Source organism: Siniperca chuatsi, linkage group LG4 (assembly GCF_020085105.1).
Source record: "Siniperca chuatsi isolate FFG_IHB_CAS linkage group LG4, ASM2008510v1, whole genome shotgun sequence".
NCBI classification, from domain to species: domain Eukaryota; kingdom Metazoa; phylum Chordata; class Actinopteri; order Centrarchiformes; family Sinipercidae; genus Siniperca; species Siniperca chuatsi.
The window spans coordinates 2164080-2187904 of NC_058045.1; the positions used below are offsets into that span (position 1 = coordinate 2164080).

A 23825-nucleotide genomic window follows, 5' to 3' on the forward strand; every position below is an offset into this window, starting at 1 on the left:
TCTGTAGAAGTTGTTCCTATGGAGACCATATTGGACCTGAAGATGACTGAAGGAGGCAAAACTCCCGTCTACAAACAGGTCTCCAACAGTCTGGATCCCCAAATCTTTCCATTGTGTTAAAACTGAATCTAAATTAGATGGGACAAAAGAGGGATTCCCTCAAATTGGTAGGAATGTGGATATAGACTAATTTTCAAAATGAGATTTGATCTGTTTCCAAACGTGTATAATTCTATGTAGTATGTTAATATTATTATAGGTTGATTTATCTATTTTTATCAGTGATAAGATCAACGCACCAATTTTATAAGGAGTACATTCATCTCTTTCCATTTTGATCCAAGAGGGGTATGTAATAGTATGATCTAGCCACCATCTAATTATGATTTACAGAGGTGAACCTTACTATTCTGTGAACCTTATAATCACAGAAATGGAACGATGATGTTTCTCAAAGAACTTCTTAGGTAAGAAAATTGGAATATTTTGAAATAGGTAAATAATTTAGGGAGAAAAAACATTTACATTTCATTGACTCTTCCTGCCAGGGAATGTTATTTTGCATCGTAGCCACTAGAGGGGGGAAGTTGGTTCTCTAAAGTGACTGGAAATCTTTAGTAACTATTCGAATTTGTTGTGCATAATCTTCAGGGTATATGCAGGAATCCTGAAGTTAAATTTCATGCCTTTTAAGACCTTTTTTAAGGCCCTTTACATACATTTTAAGACCTTATCGCCACTGCGAGTTGAATGAAGTGACTAACCCAATGCAAGGTTTATTAGAAAGAGTAATAGTAAACAGGTATGTTATTGGCAAAGGACAAAAACTAAATATTGTTTCTTAGCAGCAACAGTAGTGTTTACAACAGCAAAGTCACTATATACACTCAATATCTCACTGGAGACAAATTGGTTCCATATACATTAACCAATGTAATGGGCAAAGAGTACAGTTCCACTGCTAATATTAAATACCTGCCCTCTTTATCTGCAATAGTTGATTTAGGGATAAAAGGCATACCATTCTTGAATAATAGAGCCACACCTGTTAATCTAACCGCACATGTTAAGTTTGACTAATCCATCTATATCTCTGCTTAATATATTCATTTTTGTTCAGGTGAGTTTCTTGAAGGAAAATGACATCACCAGACAGTGCCTTTAAGTGTGCCAGTACCTTACCCCTTTTCACCGGATGATTCCTTTAACGTTCCATGTGACCACAGTGAGCCATCTCCCCCTCTTCATTTGTATTACATTATCCTGCATAGTTGAGGCTAAAAAAAGCCATAGTATCCCCCCTCAGTGTGACAGGAATTAGCATACATTGTATATATAAGTCCCAGCCCTGCCCTCCAAACAAAATACTCAATGTCTTGCCTATACTAAGAAAGACCTGCAAAGTTAGGCATGACCCCAAAAAGGAAGCTATAGAAAAAACTAAACTAAAAGCTACATAGTAAACACACACGAACATAATCATATGCTAACTTGCCTTGCCAAACACTTCCGAACTAGAAGTTGAAAATAGCTCCGCAAACGACATATTTTCCGGGCACCACTTTTAACATTCAAACAATTTGAGAAAAGAACAGTAGTCTGAGTAGGTTACCCCAGGCTATAGGTCTACCAATGGCTGGTGAATCGTTGTCACGTTGCAAAAAGAGTCGCACTACGTGAACAAGGTGGCTCTGTATCATCTGGGAGCCTATGTAAAGCCCTATGTGAATGGTCAACAAGTGGTGCATCATCCAGAGATAGCACGTCTTTTAGGAGTTGCAAAACAAATGTATTTATCTCCATAACTTTCTCAGTCCTATCCTTTAACATTGCAATCTGTACATTTTGTCTTCTAGACTGCCCCTCAAGATCCATGCACTTGTCTGTAAGCTGATTCACTTCTGTGCATAAACGTTTCACCTCTGATTGTTACTTGGTTACTGCATGTGTTGGTATTACCGTGTTGGTTGCTAGTTGTTTACATGGCGAGGATGGTGCTGTGAGTTTCGGTCTCAAGAGCAGACAGTTCTCCTCGATCCGAGTGTCGATTGTCTGGCAAATTTCAACCTTGGTGGCTTGTAGATCAGTATGTAGTGAGTTGATGGCTTCTAGGATAGTGGCATCAGCCGTCCAATAGCTAGCTTCATGTGAGTCTGGGGCGGCAGGGCCTGTCTCTTTCAGTTTCTTGTCCTTGGAGGACTGCATACTTACATTGAATACCAATGGGGATACTGAATGGTGGATCTGCTACTAAACTTAGATCAGTATAGTGTGTCATGCTGACAGCATCTCACACTACACTGCATCACTACACTACATTGCATCATGCTGTTGGGATGTAGAGGCACTGACCAGGTCAGCAGAAGAGCATATTGTTAAAAAAAACCTAAATGAAAATGGAAGGGGTTGGCTTACGCTGCTCAGTAATTATCTTGGTTGGTCCAAGGAGAAGCTTTTCATACAGTATAAAGCAGCTATGCACAATATATACTGCAAAAATCATATTTTAATTTATAGATAAATGCAGATGTTGTTTTTTGATGCTGATTTAAACGCATCAACTGACTGGGGAGTGTTTAATTTAATTAGTTTATTGAGGTTTAAGCGTTATTGGATTATTGCTTTGCATTTGGTCATGTTGGTACAAGTATTTAGTTTGCTCTTGTTAATAAAATCACAGAAGTCGCAGCAGATTGACGTTGCATTGTGGTTCGGAGACGTCTATTCTCAGTGTAAAGTCTAAGACCCAATTTCTACCAAAATACCAACAACTCACTTTGTGCTGCCTCATTTGAATGAACCTCCCACCTGTTTGTTCATCTCCTCCCACCTGTGCACTGTGTGCTCTGTGCTGGATACCATAATACCACACAGACTGGCAAAGCAAATTTCAAAGTCAGGAATACCAAACTGTCAGAGCACTGCTTGCGCTGGTTGTCACAAGTGAACGTTGTCTTATATCAAGGACGTTCCACATGGCAGGCTGATGGCATGGATTTGCATAATGGTACAGAGGGCTCTCCACCACACCACCATTAGATCCCAATTTTCTTTTTAAATCTAGCCAATCCAGGGTACCTCACCTGCAGCCTAGGTCAGCCTGTGCAAAGCCTCCTTCTAACATTTACAAAACCTAAGAATCATCTCTACAACTTTAAATCTCTATTCAAGGAAAATCTACTTTAAATTGATGCACACATTCAAACAGCCAGTGCAACCAGTCTTAAACTGTGGGTCACTGAGCAGCATCCCTAAAGAAAGTTGAATATTTGTTGAAGTGCACCTATACAAATCTTGTTGAGGGAAGTGTTTGTTGACTTACCTACCTGCCTTGCTATATGACTACGTATCTGCCCACAGTCACACAGAAACTCACAGTTTGAGTCCACTGGCCTCCAGTGAGAGCTCCTCCAGACTGGGAGATCTGGACAGCAGGAAAGTCAGCTGCTGCTGGATGTCTACTGACTGAAGGGAGAAAGACAGAGAGACAGACAGTCCAAAACTAATTTCCAGTCTGGTATTACCAAATGTCATTTATACGGTTCTACACAATGTGTGGAAACTGTTTAGAGCAGAGAAATGTGGTGTTACATCTCCAGTTCACAATATCGATTCACAATATCCTTGAATCCAGGAACTAGGGGAGACTTTTGCAGGCTCCTGGTGGGATAATGCTTTGGAAACAGTGAACGCCTCATCTTCCTGTGAATGGCTGAGTCTCATTCAATTTCAAGTTGTATATCTTCTTATGCCTCATTTCCACTGCATAGTACGACACGGCTCGACTCGCTTGGAACCGTTCTTTTTTGGTTTTCCATTGACAAAAGTTGTGGATAGTCCTTGGTACCTGCTACTTTTTTTTGGTAACACCTCGGTTGAGGTTCCAAGCAAGCTGAGCAAATACTAAAAGGTGGAGTTAAAACACTGCAGACCACTGATTGGTCAGAGAGAATCATCACTAGAATCGTCACTTGTGCACGGGACATCCTAAACAAACCTGCCTACCATCAATAGTGACCACAATTTTTTTATTCACTCAACCCAGATTTTTAAAAAATGGCAGCCCATGGTAAATTGACAAAGGGCAGATGTTACTCTATTTGGTTGCCGATGAAAGGATCCACAGAGAGTTCCTGTGTTTGTGCGGTGTTAAAGATGATGTCACGGTAGTTTCACGCAGCGTCGCAATGATGATCTCTCAAAACGGGAGCAGCAGATGGCCGCCCACCATTGAGTCTGGTTCTGTCCAAGGTTTCTGCCCTCTTAAAGGTTTTTCCTTGCCACATGCCACATTTGCCCCGCCAAATGCTTGCTCATGGTGGGATTTGTTGGGTCTCTGTAATTAATATTATAAAGAGTACGGTCTAGACCTGCTCTATAGGAAAAGTGCAATGAGATAACTTCCGTTATGAATTGGCGCTATATAAATAAAATTGAATTGATTTGAAGAACCTGAATACCAAAGTACCTGATACCAAAAGCGAGTCGAGTCGAGCCAAGCCGTACCATGCAGTGGAAATGAGGCTTTATATATCTCAATATTCTCTACCTCTTTGTGTTACTATTCCTCAGCTCAGCAAGAAACACTGTCTGGGAAAACACAAAGACGGAATTTGGTACTAAAGACTTTTACTTTGGAAGATACCCAATTGATTAATATCAGTATTGGCGTATATGTTTTCTGATATGAGCTGATATAGAGCTGTTTAATTTTCAGTATACTAGTCAAACAGAAAGGCCTTGTGTACTAGTGTCACTAGAAACTTTACCCTGCACAATGCACTGTCACTATAGTAACAAGCAGCATAACATGAGAGAAAAGAAATAGCTCTTACAATCTCACCAATAATATACAGCTGGTGTCAGGAAATGTAACAGCCACCTCATTAATGGTTTAAACTATAAAACAACACAAAAATGACAACTACCAACATAAACTGATATTAGTGCGCATGTGCCAACGTGCATGCTGCCTGTTGCTGCAAAGAGTTTCCCCTTGGGGATCAATAAAGTATTTCTGATTCTGATCTGATAAACCACCATGTTCCGAACAGACACATTACAAACACTAACAAAAACTAACATTTTTATTTTGGAACATAAGGCAGCTAAAAAACTAAGCACTAAACAGTGCATGCTGGGAAATGTGGGCCATCGCTATTGCTACAATAATCTTAGCACCGGGCAGCACATAGTGGTGTCAAAGCAGTGTGTTCACGGTAAGTTGCTAACTAGTTTGTGAAAAACATTGCTGGAAAGATAATAAACAATGAACCCTTCATTTTCCCCTTTCAATATAACTCTAATATAATCTTGTCCCTGACAACCATCACGTCACTCATACTTATCACAACTGTTTGTCAGTCAGTAGGAGATTGAAAGGTAAGCATCAGAGCATCTCTTCATTATTCTGCAGCTCAACAGACGATGGTGCTGTGGTGGTTTGAGTCTGTTGAGTGTTCACTTCACGCTACGTTGTTACGTACGTTGGTGAGATGCAATGCTGGAAAGTAAATAAATAACATGAGGAGCCTGTTTTTTCACCAGATATGTTGAACGTTTGTTTTGATGAGCAAGAAAAAAGCGTTTCTGATTGGAGTTCAATTGTTCATTGAAATAATGATTAAGAATCAGAACAAAGCTGTAGCATGAATCTTGAGTAGAGAATGTGTGGTTTAGTAGAAAGCAGTGGTGTAACGTAACTAAGTACATTTGAACAGTACAGATGTTTATTTAGCTATTTATTTTATTTTATTTATTCTTTATTCAAATGATCAGCAATTGACTGATACTGAACATACAGTGCTGATGTTTATTTAGCTATTTATTTTATTTTTTATTTTTTCTCCACATTTTTATTCCAGCTCAAAAATTCTATGTATCGGCTGCTGTATCGGTAATCGGTGAAAGTTTTCCCGCTAAAATCAGTATCGGTATTGGTCTCACAAATCCCATATCAGTCGGGCTCTAGGATTTATTGCAGGAATAGTATTAGACTGCATTCGTTTTAGCTAGGTGTACCTAGTAAACTGGAAAATGAGTGTATATACACTGCCTTTAGTTTTTTGTTGTGTGTATATAAATGAATACATAAAGAGTTCAAGACTCATATTGATCAGGATGTCTTTTAACTCCTACATAAAACAAACTTCAAGGACTGCCTTTTTTCACCTACGTAACATTGAAAAATCAGGCACATCCTGTCTCAAAATGCACGTCCGGCGCGCGTCTGAACACTTCAAAGAACACTTCATTTCTCTATTTTGTGCCTCCTCATCTCCTCGCTCATCCATCCTCCTGCCTGTGACCTGGAAATCGATCTCGCCATCTTGAAGGACATCTCAATTCCTAAAATGCATCTCGAGGAGCGAGGAGCGAGGAGAGAGGAGGTTTGGTGAAAGACTATGTGCGAGGATACACCGGTGTATGCTTTGCAGAAGTCTTTTCGGCACGTGTTGTACACAAGAGGTGTGACACACAGCTGGAATATACAAACCATGGTGGGAGCAGGACTCCACATGTGATCCTCTTGTATTCACAAGTTGTATTAAAGATTTTAGATGATGAAAACTTTCTGCCCTTCACCTTTTTGTAGTGCCTTGTAAGGTGCGCTGTTCTAATCGCATTCCTTAACGACATTTCACCTCGATATTGTTTTTATCGGCTACACCCAATTTAACTGCTATAATAGTGACTATCAGTGCAAACAGCTACTAATAAGTCACATTAGATCAACAAGAACATTCTCTTCTCAGCACTAATTTGCTGTATTTCATGTTGTCTAGTCTATTGCCCATTATATAGTCTAGTCTGCAAATATCATTCCAAACATATAGTCCTGTGACGACAGTTACAATTGGGGCTGTGGGCTGCATTTGAGATCAATTTTACTTTGTTAGGGTGTTTGTGTGTATGCCTATATAATATACTATATAATATAATAATAATAATATAATATAATATACTATATAACTGTATAACTCAATCACATATATAATATACTGTATATAATATACTGCATATCCCTCAATCAAATGTATAATATACTGTATGTCACTTTATTTGTATAGTAACCTACTTTTCATACAAACATTTGTAGTGCTTCACACAATAAAATATATAAAGGCTATAGTGTATGTCACATTGTGAATTGAATAAAAGTAAATATATAAGTTGTCATGAACACTGTTATCATCTGACAGTGATCATAAAATACAGCAGTAGGCTATAACAAAACAATGGACAGACGATGCAGCTGTGCCACACATCGCATTTAATTGGAGTCGATTTAAAATGCCGGCTCCAAAACAAGGATATCTCATTTCGTTAAATGCCTGTTGCCTCGACTCCTCTCTCCTGGAGTCCTCGACTGAGCTTTTGTACTGACACAGACGATGACAATGACAATGGCATAGCCGTCAGTGCTGAAAAAAATGTTTAAATCGAAAATCGAATTGAATGGTGACCTTGAAAGTGAAATCGAATCATGGATTTGGAGAATTGTGAGACCCCTACATTTTAACATATAAAAACTAGGGACAGCAAAATCTGCTCTCTAAAAATTAATACAGTTTTAGTATTTGTTGCAGTAGCGATATTAAATATTGCGTTACAGTCGGAACCAGGACCAGATAATGCTGCAACACTAAATATTCAAATTCTGTAAAGTATCAGATAAAACTCAAACTTTGGTTTAGTTACTGTAATAAAGCTTTTAAGCATTCTTTTACGTCACATTTTCATTATTAAGCTTACATGTAACTGCATAGTATCTTAATTACTCAAAATATAAGGTGACTAAAAATGGCAACCATATTTTCAGTTTCGGCAACCAAAAGCTGACACTTTTAAAAGTTAGTGTTGAGCTCTGACTCTCCAGCTGATCCAGAATGCTGCAGCACATGTACAGTACTGACAAGAACTAGGGAAGGAGATCATATCATATCTCCCATATTATCTTCTCTGCACTGGCTCCCTCTGAAATCCAGAATAGAATTTACAAAAATTAATCCACACCTACAAAGTCCTTAATAGTCAGGCACCATCATATGTTAAAGAGCTCATACGTACCCTATCACCCCACTAGAACACTGCACTCCCAGAATGCAGGGTTATTTGTGGTTCCTAGAGTCTCCAAACGTACAATGGGAGCCAGAGCCTTCAGCTATCAAGCTCCTCTCCTGTGGAATCAGGTCCCAGTTTGGGTTCGGGAGGCAGTCACCATCTCCATATTTAAGAGTAGACTTAAGACTTTCCTCTTTGATAAAGCTTATAGTCATGCTGCTATAGGCCTAGACTCCAGGGAGACTTCCCATGATAAACTGAGCGCCTCTCTCCTCCTCTCCCTCTCCATCTGTATGCATTCTTATCCCGTTAATGCATGTTACTAACTCAACATCTCTCTCTAGTAGTTTTTTGCTTTCTCATCTCTCTCCTTCTGTTGCTTTCAGCAGGCACACACATCCGAAGGGTTGTGTTTTGTTTTCTGGTATAGTCTGGGGTTTGGTTTTAGGTTTCCTGAAATGGCATTGCCGTGGCAATGCAGCATAGTTTGGAGAATTTTAGCAATTTTTTGATGCTGAACTGCTCCTAGAGAATTAATGCGATCAACTTCAAATTTGGACAGTGTAATCTAAAGACTTTTGAGATGCTAAATTGTGAAGCTGTTAACGTTTACTCAAGCGGTGTTGCCGTGGCAATGCAGCGAATTCCGGCTTCCAAAATTTGCAACAGTGCTGCCTTGTTCCAGAATTAGTAACAGTGCTACCTTGTTCCAAATTTAGTAACAGTGTTACCTCGTTCCAAAATTAGTAACAGTGCTACCTTGTTCCAGAATTAGTAAAAGTTCTAAAATTAGTAACAGTGCCACTTTGTTCCAAAATTGGTAACAGTGCTTCCTTGTTTCAAAATTAGTAACTGTGCTACCTCAGCTCCATCAGATTTTTTCCAAATTTCACATGCTTGATAAGAGTCCCCGGGTGAGGACAATTAAAGGCTAATTTAATTTTTATTGTGTGATTTACACTTGATACATGGCAACACCATGTATGATTAGTGCGTGTTCTCTAGCGCCACATAGCGGACGCAGGAAGTGATATTTAACTCCATGGCTCAGTGCCCCATTGTCTTGAAGAATCACAGTGGAGTCGGCCAGCATCCGCTCACATGTAAAACTGGTAGAATTGGGAGTTGGAAAAGTTAAGTTGAATATTAACATAAATGTCCCTAAAGAGCACAATATAATAATAACATTTGAATTGTTTTTGTAGCTGAAAGTACAAGTAGAAGTATTAGTTGACCGAAAAAGCATACAGAAGAAGAATAAATTTCATAGCATTGCTGAAAATGCAGAAATGTGAAATTAATTGCCAGAATTGGAATCTGAACTGCATTACCTAAAGACGCTAAGAGCTGCGAAATGCGAAATAATAATATTAAAAAGTGAGGGAGTTGCATTGAATGATGGTACATGATAAACACATAGTATAAAACAAGTGCAATAATATATGGAAGACTGCCCTAAGGTGGTAACAAACCCAGAACCCTGCTATCCAACAGGGAAAACAACAGGGAAAACTGATTATTATTAAACTAGTAGCATTTCAAAGTGGAGTAAGTTTGAAAAGGATTTGAAGATTACTTCATTGACTTAGAGTATTAAAACTGTTGAATATAAAATTATAAAAGGTAGAAAAAAGCACCCATGTCCTTAAAGAGTTGAACATTTTGATAGTTGAATGGTTTCTATAGCTGAAAGTATGCAGAAGTAGTAGCAATGCAAAAAACATACGGAAGAAGAATAAAAAGTAGACTAGAAACTAGAATGTGCAATTGCGTGTGAGAGCTGGAAGCTGTTAGGTCCACCTGCTACAACTGCAAGGTGCTGCTCCAGCAGCAATTTTTCAAATCCTTTAGTGCCACCTACAGGTAAAATTATATCAAATGCTATAGACTTGTTCAGCATTGCCATCTGTACAACTTTATTGAATTTGGTTAATGTGCCCTTAGCAGGATCAGAACTCACAACCTTGAGGTCTGACAGGGGAACACAGTATAACATGACTACTTTTTTTAAATGCATATTAATCTAAATGCCAGTATGTTATGTTGTTTTTGTTTGTCATGCATAAGTCAGCATAAGATGACTATTTTTTTAAATGCATATCAATCTAAATGCGAAATAATAATATTAAAAAGTGAGGGAGTTGCATTGAATGATGGTACATGATAAACACATAGTATAAAACAAGTGCAATAATATATGGAAGACTGCCCTAAGGTGGTAACAAACCCAGAACCCTGCTATCCAACAGGGAAAACTGATTACCAGGATAAACTACCGAGCCAACATAGGATCTCTGACACATAGAGCACAAATTCACATTTTGTTGATAAAAAATGTATCTGTCTAAAATTAAGCTGTTATGTCAGAAATTTGAGCATTATTAGTAACAGGAGGTTTTCCATAATGTGAGGGTGTATACTGTGTGTGCAAAGTTTTTAAATTAAGAGAGAATCTGTAAGTTTAATTAACAACATAATGCCAGCACCTGGGTTCGAACCCAAAACCTCTGGATCTAAAAGGGGTGCAGAACAGGTTACCACTTAAACCACCTGGCTATCTAAATGCACTGTTAGTAATCAGCAAAAGATTACTATTTTTCAAAATGAATTTAAAAATAGCCACTAAATAATAAACAATAATATTAAAGCACGCAGGATTCGCATTTAATGAGTTTTTGAAAACACACAACATGCATGAATTGCCAAATTGTTTGTGAGTATGACCTGCAAGCATAAGGATTTGAATCCTGGATCTTTGTATCCCCAGAAGTGGTGACTTATTAATTGCACTGTTGGTGAGACATTTGACAATTTTCACAATTGAGAATGACTTCCGGATGGGAGCCGAAACGTCTTGATTCTGAAAACAGTGTCCAGATGATTACGGCTGAAACCTTTTCTATGATAATCAAAATGTTGAAAAAAATTCTGACAAAAATCACATCATTCTTCTGGTTTCAAGTGTATTGTCAAATATTTTGGTGCTTTTTGATCCAACACTGAGCAAAAAAGAAAATGTTGTGCATATATTGAATATCACTGCAGACTCAACGTCTGACCGATCTGAACACAATTTGAAACACTTGATGTCTGCCATCTAGAGAATGTCTGTGTCAATTTTGGTAGCATTTTCATGAAGATTTCTAGAGATATAGATGTTAATTGATTTAGCATATTTTGAAAAATATAATATAGAGTGATGGACTGAATTGTACATAGGTTGCAGTGAGGCAAAGTATTGTCACAATCCAGTGGATGAGCTGTCAAAAATTCAGCTCTCTATGACCTACATGTGAAGTTTGACATGTAAAATGTCTAGAAATTTACATTTGATGTAATAAGCCATGCCCACTTTAATCAATCATTACCAAATTTTATGGAAGTTGAACTCGGAAAGTCTGAATCCAAGTCACTAAGCTTGAAAAACTAGACATAATGTGACTTTTTGAAGAGTGGATGGCCATAAAATTTGGTAAATGCCCACCCCCAGTTCAAAGGTATCATTCCATGATCTGATCAGTTTAGAGAGGCAGAAAGAGAGACACACACAGAGAGAGAAACAGAGAGATTTGTAGGAAAAGGTTCCTACAAAGCCCTATGCTGCCAGGAAAGAACAGCACTACAGATTGTAGTAGTAGTAAAGACTGTACTAGAAGTAGTAGTAAAGACTGCAGTGGTAGTGGAAGCAGTAATAGTAAAGACTGTAGTAGGAGTAGTAGTATAAGTAGTAATAAAGATTGTAGTAGTAGTAGTAAAGACTGTAGTAGTGTAGTAATATTAGTAGTAGTAGTAGTAGTAGTAAAGACTGCAGTAGTAGTAGTAGTGGTAATAGTAGCAGTAATAATAGAAGTAAAGACTGTAGTAGTAGTACAAGTAGTCGTAGTGGTAGTAAAGATTGTAGTTGTAGTAAAGACTGCAGTGGTAGTAGTGGTAGTAGAAGCAGTAGTAGTAGAATAGTAAACACTGTAGTATGAGTAGTAATAAAGACTGTAGTAGTAGTAGTAGTAATAGTAGTAGGAGTAAAAAATGTAATAGTAGTAGTAAAGACTGTAGTAGTAGTAGTAGTAATAGTAGTAGGAGTAAAAAATGTAATAGTAGTAGTAAAGACTGTAGTAGTAGTAGTAGTAGTAGTAAAGATTGTAGTAGTAGTAGTATAGACTGCAGTAGTAGTAGTAGTGGTAATAGTAGCAGTAGTAGAAGTAAAGACTGTAGTAGGAGTAGTAGTGGTAGTAGTAGTAAACCTTTAGTAGTTGTCAGTAAAAATCCCTACAAAGATGGAAAAGATGGTGTGTTTGTATGTGTGTGTGTTAGTGCATTAGTGTGTGTTTGTTTGTGTGTGTGTCAATATGTGTGTTTAAATTTGACTCATCAATAAAGTTGAGGGAAAAAAGCAGCCAGCCATGTATATTAGACTTGAATTAAGCCAATCAGTTAGCTTTGCCCATTTCTGCCCCATTACTACTGAGCCACTGGTTGCCATGGTGATTGAGCCCTGAAAGTGCTCAGTCATGGAGACAGACAGAGGAAACCCTGTCAAAGTACCACTCGAACAAGACACCCTCATTAAAAAATATTGTATCGTTGAAATGAACACACTAATATATGTAATTAAAAACAGGCACTTTCTGTTTTCTTGGGAGCTCACTAAGCTAAATGTATGAGTCAGTTTGATTCCATAGTTACATGTGTAGAACCAGCACAAATTTTCCTATGTTTTGGTGTAAAATGATGTATAAAGAGTCAAAATTGTGGTAATAAGAGCAAGTTGAAGAGAATTTTTTAAGAAGATTTCACAGCTGCTCTGCACCCTAGCGATGATGTCACCCACTCTAGCTCTGAACATTCCGCCCAATACACACCCATTTTAAATTCAGAAAAGGACTGAAAAAGCATCAAACATAAATTGCAATATTGAAAAATCTGCAAAAGATATCAAAAAGCTGAATACAAGTTTAATAGTTGAAAGCCTGTTTAAAGTTTGAATGATGTCTGTAGCTGAAAGTATGCAGAGCTAATAGCATTTCAAAATGGAGTAAGTTTGAAGAGGATTTGAAGATTGCTCCATTGACTTACATTGTAAAAAATTTTTAAAAGCTTAATATTTTAAAAACTATAAAAAGGAAGAAAAAAGAAAAATGCAAGCATAAATGCCCCTAAAGAGCTGAACATTTTGATAGTTGAATGGTTTCTGTAGCTGAAATTATGCAGGAGTAGTAGCAAACCAAAAAACATACGGTAGAAGAATACAAATAAGAATAATAAAGAAATAGAATAACAATAGCATTCCCACTAATAAAGAACTGAATAACAATAGTGGGAATAATAAAGATTTGAATAACAATAGTGGGAATGCTTATTATTCTGCTCTTCAAATGCATTTTTGAGGGGCTTAGGATGCTTGAAAACTATAGCTCTATATAAATACTTAAATTAGAGTTCACTTTAGAGTGCCCCCTAATGACTTTTAGCCTTCAAAACGGCTGGGGATATCTGAAAACTCATGAAACTTGGCACACACAGAAGGGTTGTGTTTTGTTTTCTGGTATAGTCTGGGGCTTGGTTGTGACAAAATGGCTCTTTCCCTCTGCTCTGTCTCCCTCCTCTCTCCCCCCTCTCTCTTTCTCTCTCAAACCAACCGGTTGAGGCAGGTGGCCGCCCACCAAGAGCCTAGGTTCTGCTCAAGATTTCTGCCTGTTAAAAGGGAGTTACTCCTTGCCTCCGTCGCCAAGTGCTAGCTCATGGTGGGAATTGTTGGGTGCCTGTGAATAATATTATAAAGAGTATGGTCTAGATCTGCTCTATAGGACAAGTGCAATCAGTTAACTTCTGTTATGAATTGGCGCAATATAAATAAAATAAAATTGAATGGAATTAATTGAATTTAACTTGTATATGGGGAAACATGGGTGTATGCAGTTACACACATTTATTGTCTATGTATTCATTCTGGTTTCCTTGTAGGTTGTGTGACCACACCCAGGTAGCTGATGAGTTTGTGTGAAACATCTTTTGCCTCTTACTTCCCTTCCTCTGATTAGTCATTGCTGTTAGTTTAATAGCCTATTTATGTCTCTAGAATTGCACAGTCTGTAAGTTGTGCTGATAATGGTCCTTTGACCCAAACATTAAGTTTTTGTCAATGTGTTTCAGATTGTGTCACCTTTTGCATACGGTATAAATAGATTCTTCTTACATTTGAAGTGACTCTTCTACTTTTTTGTCAGTGTGCAAGCAATTTTTCTATGAAATGGGATTGTGGACATTGTCTACATGCACCTGACACTATCTTTTGAAAAGCCTGGATTCAAGAGCGCAAACCCTTTTCCAATTAAAAAACAACAGAAAAACACATACAAATGAACTAATAAGAGAGTGTACCAGTTTGAGTTCTTTGCAGTAGATCTTGGTAAACCACTGGTTGAAAGACAGAGCTGCTACTGTTAATGCCAAGTCCCTGCAAGGAAAGGAGAGGAGAAATAAGGAGAGGAATTTAAACAGACTATGTAAGGTAAGATTGGATGAAACAGCACTGTACTGTATCTCACCTGCTGTCTAAGTGGCTGAAGTCCTGCAGGTTGAACTGTCTCCAGTTGTTGATATAGTAGATGTTGTCTACATCCTGCCCAAAAGGTTATCCATGCTTTATTTGGATACACCAATGCTAACATTCGGTTACTGTGAAGTGTCGCTTAAGTAGTTTATGGAAAAATAGGTCCTTATAAAGTTTGGTACTCGTGTCATATTAATATTATGTTGCATTACAGTAGTTACTTACCCACTTAATCTCCTCTCTAAATGACATCTCATTGAAATCACACAGAGCAGCATAGGTATCAGAGAATCCTCCTGGGGAACACACATTCAAACACACTCTATCCATCTGCAAATACATGAGCTTCCTTGAGACCCAAATGTATCAATGTATCATCTCACTAAATCTGCTAATCTGCTCTTTACAAATAAGCACAAAAACAATACTTCTACATAGCTAATCTTGAAATCACAAGGTAATAACAGGTGATGGTTAGCTTTATCAGAGTATGACAAATGAACAAATGTCTTCTCACATGTCAACTTAGACATTGATCATAGGGCCAACCACCTATACTTTAAAATGAAAGGCACATACCACAGGGGCCAGGCTGACTATTCAGCTGCTCTTCTATCACACCAGTCAGCGTGAGGAGTCTCTGCTGGAGATCTGGAGGAATCATCTTTAGCAGCTTTCTGAAGATCGAAGGACAAGAAATATACTGTTTAAGACTGACATACTGTATAACAAGACAAAGAGTCTACAGCCATGTGAGTGGTTCTGTGAGGATGTATTTGACACAGTGGTGCTTTGAGCTAAATGCTAACATCAGCATGCTAACATGCATACAATGACAATGCTAACATGCTGATGTTTAGCAGGTAAAATATTTACATATGTTCGCCATCTTAGTTTAGCATGTTAGCATACTAACAATTGCTAATTAGCACTAAACACTAAAACACAATGTCATTAGTTTAGCAGGTATTTGTTATTACAATTCATCTTTAGGGGTAATGAATGTGTGTAAGTTTCATGGCAATCAATAGTTAAAATAGTTCATTTAAAACCACAAATGTCAACATCATGTTGGCACTAGAGGAAAAGTCAAAGGATCACTAAAGTAGTTAGAATTCACCCTCTTTCTGGAAATTTTTAGAAATTGCAGTCCATAAAGCCATGCTGCAAGCTTGGCTAAAAACATTGTAACATTTGTCCCGAGGGTGCTGCTAAAGGTTTTATGTCAATACCAGGTGTAGAACTGGCATTGGAATATTTCACAAATTCATTACTCGCTGTCATTGATAAACATGCACCTTTTAAAATGCTTAGGGTTAAAGATAGATCAAGCCCCTGGTCTTCCACAGAATTGTCAATGATGTTCAAGGCAAGGGACAAAGCCTAGGCTCTAGCAAGGCGAAATCAGTTTGATATGGTATATTCAGGATCTGCTCTTAATAGTAAGCCTTTGGCCCGTGCCCTCCTTAAACCGTACCTCTCAGTACACCCTTACAGGCCTTCACTTCCTCTGTTGTTAAGGAGGCACTTCAAGGTATTGACTGCAGCAAAGCAACTGGGGAGGATAAACTACACCCTTATTTTTTCAAAGCTATGTGCCACAAATATTGCTGTACAAATTACATATCTCTTTAACCTCTCCATTTCTATTGCCGTTATCTCTCAGGTTTGGAAATCTGCACATGTAGTCCCACTGCATAAGGGTGGTGATAAAAATTATCTTAATAACTATCGGCCAATTTCCATACTGTCCTGTCTTGCTATAGTCCTGGAGTCATTAGTTAATAATCAGCTCAAATCTTTCCCCTCAAGAAATTTCGTGTTATGTCCACTCCAATCTGGTTTCAGAGCTAAAAACAGTACTGTCACTGCTATTACTTTGGTTATACATGATATTGTATATGCTGTTGACAAAGGGAAATGTTGTGCTACCCTTTTGTTGATTTAACAAAAGCATTTGATACTGTTGATCATGCTATGCTCCTGCAGAGTCTACGAGATACTGGTTTTCATTATAAGTCCTGTAAATGGTTTCAGAACTACCTGTCTCATAGACAGCAATGTGTGATTTTGGTAAACGATTGTTCTGTATTTCTACCACTGTCAAAGGGGGTTCCACAAGGTTCAATTTTGGGTCCTATCTTGTTCACAATTTATATTAACAGTATTACATCTGCTATAACAAACTGTAATGCCTATCTTTATGCAAATAATACAGTTCTGTATTGTTTTGCAAATACAGCACACTCTGTCACTGACATACTACAACAAGCCTTTGACAAATTGCAAGATGCATTTTTGTTTTATTTTAAATTAGTCCTGAATGCAAGCAAGACTAAATGCATGCTGTTTTCTAGATAGAGATGTTGTGATTTAGTGAATAGTTTGCATATTACCACTATGAATGGACAGAGTATTGAGAGGGTTTCAGAGCACAAATATCTTGGTATCTGACTGGATCAAAAAGTGTGTCAATGTGAAAAAAAAATTTCACATTGACACACTTGTCAGCAATCTACGACAAAAAATTGGATAATTGTTGCAAAAACAGCTAATTTTCCAATGTTCAGTGGGAAGCAGATAATTGAGGCCGTCTTCTTGTCTGTCTTGGACTATGGTGATGTTATCTATAGACACACCTCTGATTAAGATTATCACTCCACCCTAAGATTTATTGCAGGTGACAGTTATTCTACTCATCATTGCATCTTGTATGAAAATTTTGTGATGGGAGAGGCATTGGTTTCTATTTATTTATAAAGCCCTTAATGGCAACGTGCCACAATATATCACTTCCTTATTAAACTGGTCCCATAGTAATTATTTGACTTGATCTAGTGATTGGTTGATGTCCCGCGTGCAAACACTGCTTTTGGTTTTTGTGCTGCACACACTTAGAACAATTTACCCTAAAACTCAACATATTTGTACCTACAGGTCAATTTAAAACTACTATTACAAACTAATGATTACAAACTACTCCACACATGAATGTAATTGTTTTTGACTGTGTTCTGTTTTTATTTTATATTATGTTTTGTGTGTATTTATTCTGTTTTATACTCTTGACTTCACTGAAAATGAGAGCATGCCCTCAATGATTCCTTGAGATTTAAATAAAGGTTGAATAAATGTGAGCATGAATATGCTGAATACATTTTATGGCAATCTTCCTGTTTTGATATAAAGATAGGTGACAACTCAAAGAAGAAACCTGAATAAATGAGCGCAGAAACATACTAAATGCAAATGCTCCCCGAGTGGTTTGAGTATGAAAATACCATATGCTATGGCCTTCACAGTGACCAGATCTCAACTGAACAAAACACATGTGGGAGATTTTGGAGTGATGTGTTAGACAGCGCTATCCACCACCATCATCTAAACAACAAATGAGGGAATATCTTTTGGAAGAATGCTGTTCATCCCTCCAGTAGAGTTCTTCACTATCATTATCTATGACAAGGAGTACTGAAGCTGTTCTGGAGGCTCATGGTGGAACAACACCTTACTAACACACTGCAAGTTGTGGTTTTACTTTTACTTGTCACCCATCTGTATACTTTGTACAAAGTTAATATTTTGCCCAGATAGTCAATTAAGTATTTTTCAGGATCTGCATATGGGCCCAAAAGGGGGATACAGTATGTAAAAACAGAAATTCAAATTCTGCTTGTAGAATATGAGGTAGTAGTGTATCAACTCATTGGTGTGCATTCAGACATGTAGCAGGTTATGGAGTGAGACCCACCCTGGAGACGAATCAGGGAAGATCCTCTTCAGTGAGGCAGTCATGTGACTGACCATGGCCTCAAGATCCTCAATGTGCAATACACTGAAAGACAGAGTCTGCCTGTCTGTCTCCAACACAATCTGCAACATATATACATGTCATACATGTATGATGCTTACCCTCAGCAAAAACATGTAAGCCATAGCCTATTTTTAGCTTTATATCGATAGCAATCAAATATTTAATCCCACAGTATTTCACAATGATGTTTGTATATTGCTCTCCTGTTAATTTTTCTGTTGTAAATGGCATCCAGTGCTTTACTGAATAAAAGGATAGGATGAACAACTGGAATATAACTCGGTAAAATATATGATAACCGGTAAAATATATCATAACGAAAAAAAAACATAATTACGATTATTATAAACGAGTATGATTTTGCTAAAAATGATAATGTGAGTGTACCTGTGTGAGACTGTGAATGTTGATGGAACAAATCTCCAGGTAGCTGAAAGTGCTCTCCACCTGTACACATAGACACAGACATATATGTAAACACACACACACGCATACAAAGAGTAAATGAGAACAGGGGGCAAATAAAATTCAACTTAGGTTGAAGTCTATCTCTCCATTTGGGTTGTATTTGTCCAGGTTTTGAGATATCCGTGTCTGAGATTTCTGCCTCCCCCTGGGGTGGAGGCAGAAATCTCAATGAAGGTGGATGGTGGATTAGTTTGTGCTGCTCTAAGCACATTAAGCAGCAGGATCTCTTTCCCAGTGTCCCAGTTACTCTGGATAATAGAACACACTAGAGAACATATATATTTTGTTGGTAAAAAGTAGTTCCAATAAAACCTGATCACTGTGAGATCTGGATTATCCAGAGTAACAGGGGTGTTATTTCTGGAAAGATGTCTTTATTTTATGCTGTAGCCACCAGAAACTAAATTCTATTCACCTCCATTGTATTGGGGGGGATTCAGAGGCAGATATCTCAAAATCTCAACACATAAAAATCAAAACTATCTGCATGGCTAACCATTTAATATAACTATTAAAACAAAACCTTAAAATAAAGCAGTGTCTGCTTACAAACCCTTCAAATTTCTATACACTGAGAGCATTTTCATCAAACGAGTTTTCCTTCTAAACTTCTCAGTTTTTGTCATTTGAATAATTGTTTGAGACTCAAAGATGTAAAACTATTGAATATTTCACATAAAAGCAAACAATAAAGAAAGGTCCAGAAAAAGAGAAGAAATGTATGTAGTTTGCAAGTTTACTTTGCAACCCTTTTGCAACACCCCTGCTATCCCAATCAATCAATGCAACCCCTTAAATTTATCTTGTGACACATAAGAGAGGTTAGTTAACAGGTCAAAACCAGTGAGAAAAATAAAACCTAGATATTTCAAACCTCATCATAAAATGTGCTGATGGGTGTTGGTGTAATTGGTTTGGTTTAGATGTTTTAACATTGTGTTGTGATTTACCCTGACAGGTTGCTTGTTTATAACCAGGTAACCTCTCCATAGACTCAATACCTAAGACAGAGAGACATGATTAGAAGGAGAGAGACAAGACATTAAATATGGGATAATATAGTCTTTCACACATACTTCTCTGATTTCTGCTTTGTTTGATCCAAAGATATCATATCTATTTTGCACTTATACCTGTCATGATCATATCTGGTTTATATATACAGCAAGCATAATAAACTTAATATTAGATAGAAAGTCTTTAGTGTCCCATCACTCACCACAAGCCTGTTGGCTGATCTCCCACATGGCTGACTGGAGTGGTTCAGAATAACAGGCGTCACCAGACAGACTCTGTGAGGCTTCAGCAGCTCTGAGATCTGATCTGCTTACAGGGTCACAAACACAAACAGGAGCACGGGTCACCTGGAGACTAAACTCAAGTATCTGTCATGATGACTACTGCTGACCCTTTATTATCCTCTATCCTCCATCCTCTATCCTTGTTGCATTCATACTATATTCTTTTCAAAACATCTGTACATTTTGGTCAACAGGATTAAACAATTAAGTGTGATTTTCTCGATCAACTTAGACATAACATCACTGAATCATCATTCAGTGATGAAATGAAAGATTTAATTTTAGGGTTAGCATTGTTTTATTTTCATGAGATTTAAGTTACTGGCAGGCCAGCTGGGTCAGAAAGGGTACACAACACTAGGTACACTAGTAACCTGCTGGATAACTGTTGAAAGATTACACTTACTAATCATGTATGAAAAGAGTTTTAATGCTTCTTTCATAGGTCAAAACTTGAAAGCTGACATTCACTTTTAGAGAGATCAGCTTTTAAGTCAACAGTGTCCTAATGGCGGTTTTGTCTTCACTCCTGAACACCTGTTAGGTGTAATGACTGACTAGAATATTCCATATGCTCAAACTTTACAAGATATTTCTCAGTGTATTGCAGGATGTTTTTATGAGTTGCCACCATACATTTGGCATTGCTAAGGGGTATCACACATGCAGTGACAAGACTAGATGGGACTAACAGTCTGCTGAAGGGTTAGCAGTTGCCTGAGTTTGATGCCTCTATAAGAAATTGGACTACTCTTTAAGATAATTCAAGTGTTTGTGTCATATTTAACCATTTTATTCCATTAATACTTACTTGGAATGAAGGTCTACTCTTAAAGCTTTTATTATGGAGTTTTTGATTTATGTGAGATATGTACTTTGTGTATGTAAGGGGACCTCAGTAGGGACCAATTATGGAAGGGATTGAGAACCACACCAGGAACAGGAAGTTTGGTAAATATAGTGAGGTATGTCTTTTTAAAGGCTTGGCCAAATCAAAATTTCTGACTAATTGAGGCAAAGTAAATTCATGCAGAGCAAAGAGTTTGTGAACTTGTAAATTTGCGCTGTTCAGCAATGACATGTTGATTTATTAATTGGTCCAAATTGAACAAATTGTTAATTTCTTGTCTGGTTAGCCAAAGTAATCACGTCATGTTACCAAGCCTCCAGCACCACCTATTTTGTGAGGAATGGAAAATTCCTGTTTCAGGAACATTCCAGTTTTTTGGTGCAGTTTTTCAATCCTGGATATCATTTCTCTAGCCATCGGGTGAAAAGGAGGCCATGGTAGCCATATTTACTGTAATGGTCAAAACTGAAAAATTCAGTGATTTGCTCAGAAACAGCTGGATTCATGGAGACATTACATCTGTAGCCTCCCCTGTCCCTTAGTTATATTTTGGTATAGAGCTTCAAAGACATGTTCATACTGTCTGCAGTTGACGCCTCAGAGAATTTCTGCATATTGAAGATCAAATTTCTTAAACACTTTGCTCCCACTGGTCTTTATACTCTTATGGACATTTTAGCAAAAAATGTCAGTTATGATCAATGCAGAAAAACTATTTCAAAGAATCCTGTGGTGTCTGAACTCTTTCCTCTCTCTTTGCTCAGTTCATAACATTGTTGACAAACCACATACTGAGTCATATTTCCTTCATTTTGTCAGTTGGTGTCACTGACTGCTACAATGGAAACACAGCTGTTAGCTGAGGGCAGAGTGGATAACCTTTAGGCATGAAATCACTTTTGTGCAACTGACTCACATTTGACCTTTGTAACAGCAAACCTAAGCTTGACTTAACTGAATCCAGACTTTGGTGCAGTTAAGTGTGGTCTCTCTCTGATACTACACATATGACAGTTATCCACTCACAGTCTAACTGTTTCAAAACTGTTCTTTCCATAGTTATGTGAAAAAGTCAAATGCTTCCATTTCTGAGTTTCTGTGCATTAAAGTTGTCACATTTAGGATCATATCAGCATTTTTAGACCATAAACTACAAAACAAATATTCTTTTAATATTAAACCTACCCTAATTGAAATAAATAGGGTGGCCGATATATTAGAAACACCTCTCAGTATAACACAATGCAATTTAACTGTATCACAAACTACAGCCTCCAAAATTTGCATAAAGTTGATTCAACACCTCTCTAAAACAGTTTAAACAAAAACTGAAAATTATAACCTTCATGAAGCTAGGATTTATTAGAGGGCTGTAGGTAACTGAGTGCATGTAAAAACACTGGTATGGCCCTTTAAAAGCCATTGGTTACTGACACTGAAGATCAGCTACTGCTCTATTCTCTTCAAACTGTGATAAAAAAGCATTGATATTGCTACTGAAGTTGACTCATCTTACCTTGCAGGTTCTGAGGGACGGAGTCCATATTGTAGGCTTCAATAAAACGCTGGTATCAACTGAAAAATGCAAAAAAAGTCAAGCTGTGATCATCTGCTGCTCCTCCAGTGTACCACCTCCAACATCAGTGAACTATCCTGACTGAAAACTGGCCAGGCTAAGTGTTTTACACCACATTATCAATACAAAAGGAAGAAACATGGATCTTAATATGTAATTAACAACTCGTATGTGCAGACTTAAAAAAGCTAAATCCTATCTGATCAGAGACAAACAGCATAAAACTGTAATCATCCAGTGCTGGCTGAAGAGTAGAAACCAGAGGAGGAAGGTGTTGGTATGTGGCAGCAGAAAACAGAAAATGCAAGGTGAAGATACCAAAGGTGTGGAGACATACACATGCACACACACATGAACCACCGCCAGATTTCTTTCTCATAGATGCACGTCTGCATATAACCCACTTTCTCTTTTCCACTCATGCATGCATGCACACACATCACCTTTTCTTGTTTATTGTGCACACTCTTTTTTGCTCATGAACGTAGACACGCACATCCTGTTCCATGTTGTGAGTCACTATTGTAGTGAACATAGAGAAGACTAAGCTGGCAGGAACCTCATCTAACCCCCCACACTGAGAAACACACCGCAGTCAGGAAATCTGCAGTTTTACAAAGTCGAGCTTCAAACTGTTCAAGATGTTTAAAGACATGTCAAAATATTGAATGCTTACTATACTGCAGAACAAAAAATGCTGGCAAACATAATTGCAAAAAAGCATCACAGTGGTTGAAGAACTTCCTATTAGAAAATCTAATCTTTAAGACTAATGGGTGGTGTTTAATTTGCAGACTTCAGTACTGTTGTACATGCACAGCCAGTGCAAGGTGTTTAATTGACCTCTAACCACCAGGGGGCACTAAAACGTGCATTAAAAAAATTAAAATAACACATACATACATTTAAAACATTTAGCTTATTGGCACCAGTCATCCAAGAATTGTTTTGATCAAGTAAAAGTAGCAGTATCAATCCTCCATTATAGGTAAAAGTCCTGAATTCAAAATTGTACTTACAAAAGTATTGGCTTTAAGATGTACTTAATGTATGAAAAGAAAACATATTCACTATGCAGAATTGCCCCAAATAGTGTTGTATTACATACTGAATTATTATTATACATAATTTGATGAGTTGGAGTCATTGTAATGTTGTTGCTGGTTGAGGTGAAGCTAATTTAAACTCTTTTTATACTGTTG

At 37.6% G+C, this 23825-nt stretch overlaps 1 protein-coding gene across 5 annotated transcripts in view; it reads right to left on the minus strand.

The window, feature by feature from the left end:
• carmil2 (capping protein regulator and myosin 1 linker 2) overlaps nt 1-22978 on the minus strand; it is a 135356-nt gene extending 112378 nt beyond the window's left edge. For 2 of the 5 annotated variants that reach the window (XM_044193206.1, XM_044193203.1), the window contains exons 1-10: nt 22564-22900; nt 20116-20222; nt 19847-19897; nt 18816-18875; nt 18366-18487; nt 15194-15291; nt 14840-14910; nt 14610-14683; nt 14443-14518; nt 3377-3465 (exon numbers count right to left, since the gene is read on the minus strand). In XM_044193206.1, coding sequence (XP_044049141.1) covers nt 3377-3465; nt 14443-14518; nt 14610-14683; nt 14840-14910; nt 15194-15291; nt 18366-18487; nt 18816-18875; nt 19847-19897; nt 20116-20222; nt 22564-22591 — 776 coding nt within the window. In that variant the 5' untranslated portion in view covers nt 22592-22900. Of the gene's footprint in view, nt 1-3376; nt 3466-14442; nt 14519-14609; nt 14684-14839; nt 14911-15193; nt 15292-18365; nt 18488-18815; nt 18876-19846; nt 19898-20115; nt 20223-22563; nt 22901-22960 lie in introns of those variants that run through there. The other 3 variants (XM_044193205.1, XM_044193204.1, XM_044193207.1) reach the window with 3 other exon arrangements.
• Between the last annotated feature and the right edge of the window lie 847 nt (nt 22979-23825).